Source organism: Perkinsus marinus, assembly GCF_000006405.1.
Source record: "Perkinsus marinus ATCC 50983 genomic scaffold scf_1104296938472, whole genome shotgun sequence".
Taxonomy (NCBI): Eukaryota; Perkinsozoa; order Perkinsida; family Perkinsidae; genus Perkinsus; species Perkinsus marinus.
The window spans coordinates 1-2,162 of record NW_003213423.1 but is presented as its reverse complement, the minus strand read 5'-3'; the positions used below and the strand labels follow the sequence as shown (position 1 = coordinate 2,162).

Below are 2,162 nucleotides of genomic sequence, written 5' to 3'. Positions count from 1 at the left end.
GCGAGTAGCCAGTAAGTTGGCCTACCTCGTCAGCTACAGCGTAAAAGAAACGGAGAGAAGAGAAACCAGGGTCTTCCCCACCCTCCGATCTAACATTGTACACATACATAACATTGCCTTCCCATAAGTATTGCATAATGAAGGCTACTCCTCGGGATTGGATCAATAAATCACCATTGTCATGAAAAGTGAGAAAATCGACGGTCCAAAGATCTTCAGGGTCGATTCCAGTGTAAGTGTTGCACCACGACCCACGCAAGTCGTCGAACGATGGCGTAGCCTTAGAAGTTACTGCAGTAGTTCCACTCGTAGTAGTCGAAGTCGTCACATGGTTCGGTCCAGTAGTAACCTTGGGCGGCGAAGGAGTTACTGTATCACATTTTAGGACGGAACCTCGACAGTTCTGAAGACCATCGCTCGCAGAGCAGAGAGACCCATCAGATCTGACTTGAATTCCATGACAAACAGCGGGGACCTTCCAATCCATACAATAGGACGATATGCAGTTGGGCACGCCGGCGCACGTGATGTCACAGTAGTCGATGGAATACGCGTGGTGCAAAACAGAAGTCGCAAACAGGAGCCAAACAGTGACGTTGCGCATGGGAGGCGATCAAAGACGCGCCGGAGAAATGAGTAAATATGTCCGTCCATGCATCCACCTATTTAGTGATCGCACTCGTAAGAAACGACCGGATATCAAACCGTTACGATACAGGCTAATTAGGCGCGCGCCGCATCTTATCGTTGAATTGAGGCTGATAGTGTCCGCCCAGCCCAGACTTGGTGTTAACGGAGGGGGGAGAAGATTAAACAGGGAGCTTTTTCCTGGACAGTCATTGTGATTTCTTGTAAGACACACTTTGGCCGATCGCGCTCCATATGACTATGACTCAACTCGGGACTTCAATTCGAAACTCAAGTTGCGCACGTCAGTTCACAAGTTCTCCAGGCGCCGCTACCGACGGACATCCCGCGCCTCGAATCGAGGGGATAGTATTTGCAGCAGCTTCATGCCATTCCTGAAACACAGAGACGATTTCTTTAACCGAAGCTCGTTTGCACTTCGAACTTCACTTGTGTTTCAACGTTTCTCTCCTCGAATTTCTAGGAAAGTTCAGCTCCCAACGAATTTCCCGGAAACGATCTCATTCCAGCACTTACTCAACATCAACCTCAAAGCCATCTCTGGTGAGCTCTATCCGATAATTGTTATTCAAAGTGTTGACAAGCCCACCCGCAGTTGAGTACGGCACCTCAGTCTCTTTGGCGATCCAGTGGACCTACCCCATGACGCACTAATGAGTTTTTTCAGCTTAGTTCTCACCTTGCAGCCTTCGGGAAAGGTACTCCCCAAGCCTCCCATTTCTTCCGTGTTAGCAGGGCATATAGCCACTCCATAGCCTAGGTAGTGCCCTCGCCCTGTAGTGGAGTAATCAGATGCGGGCAGGGCGATTACCAAAACCACAAAGCCTTCGCACTGGGCCTAGAAGGAAACCGTCACGGCTTTGAGAATCACTTCCGCTCACCGCCATGATCTCCCATAGCTTCCGAGCTGTCTGCTTGCTCAGAGGCCACACACCAAGTTCGAAGGCCTCCTGAGCTACTTCAGCACTAGGCGAACGACACAAGACGATATTCAAATGGGAAGGGTTTTTCTTGGCCAAGTTTTCTAATAGAATGTACTCAGGAATTGGAGATAGGGATTAGTGCTCACCCAAATCTCGAAACCGAGCTGGTAGACCTCGGGTGAGTGCCGAGTCGAGGCCGGCGGAAGGCAACACCATAGGAAATGCTAATGACAGAGAACTCAGAAAAACAGCAAACACGAAATGCTGAAGGCTCTTCGAATTGAAGCGGAGACTTGCTTGTGAATTTGAAAACAGTTATAGGACACACAGTAGAGAAAGTGGTCTTCTAGAATCGACATTCCCGAGCAGAGGGAAGTTCATTAACCTAAAGGGCACGCTACAGCTAGAGAGCAGTAGTGCGGCTCACCATCCAGGCATCGGACTCATCCACGACTTCGCCTTCCTTGTGCAGCATCTTCCATTGTAAGATGTCTTCAACCACTAAATGGACAATTCGCAATGGTTTTGTTCATTGATGAGCTAGAGGCTTATAGCCTATTGGAATTCAGCTTCACCCAGTTCTCATGAGCC

The 2,162-nt window shown here is 49.2% G+C and overlaps 1 protein-coding gene across 1 annotated transcript; it reads right to left on the bottom strand.

The window, feature by feature from the left end:
* Positions 1-1,160: 1,160 nt before the first annotated feature.
* On the bottom strand, positions 1,161-1,787 carry Pmar_PMAR003878 (hypothetical protein; the record flags this gene model as incomplete). Its single annotated transcript, XM_002782719.1, has 4 exons — positions 1,161-1,283; positions 1,328-1,486; positions 1,530-1,672; positions 1,718-1,787. 4 exons carry the CDS (start codon positions 1,785-1,787, stop codon positions 1,161-1,163), a joined length of 495 nt encoding a protein of 164 aa, XP_002782765.1.
* Positions 1,788-2,162: the final 375 nt, after the last annotated feature.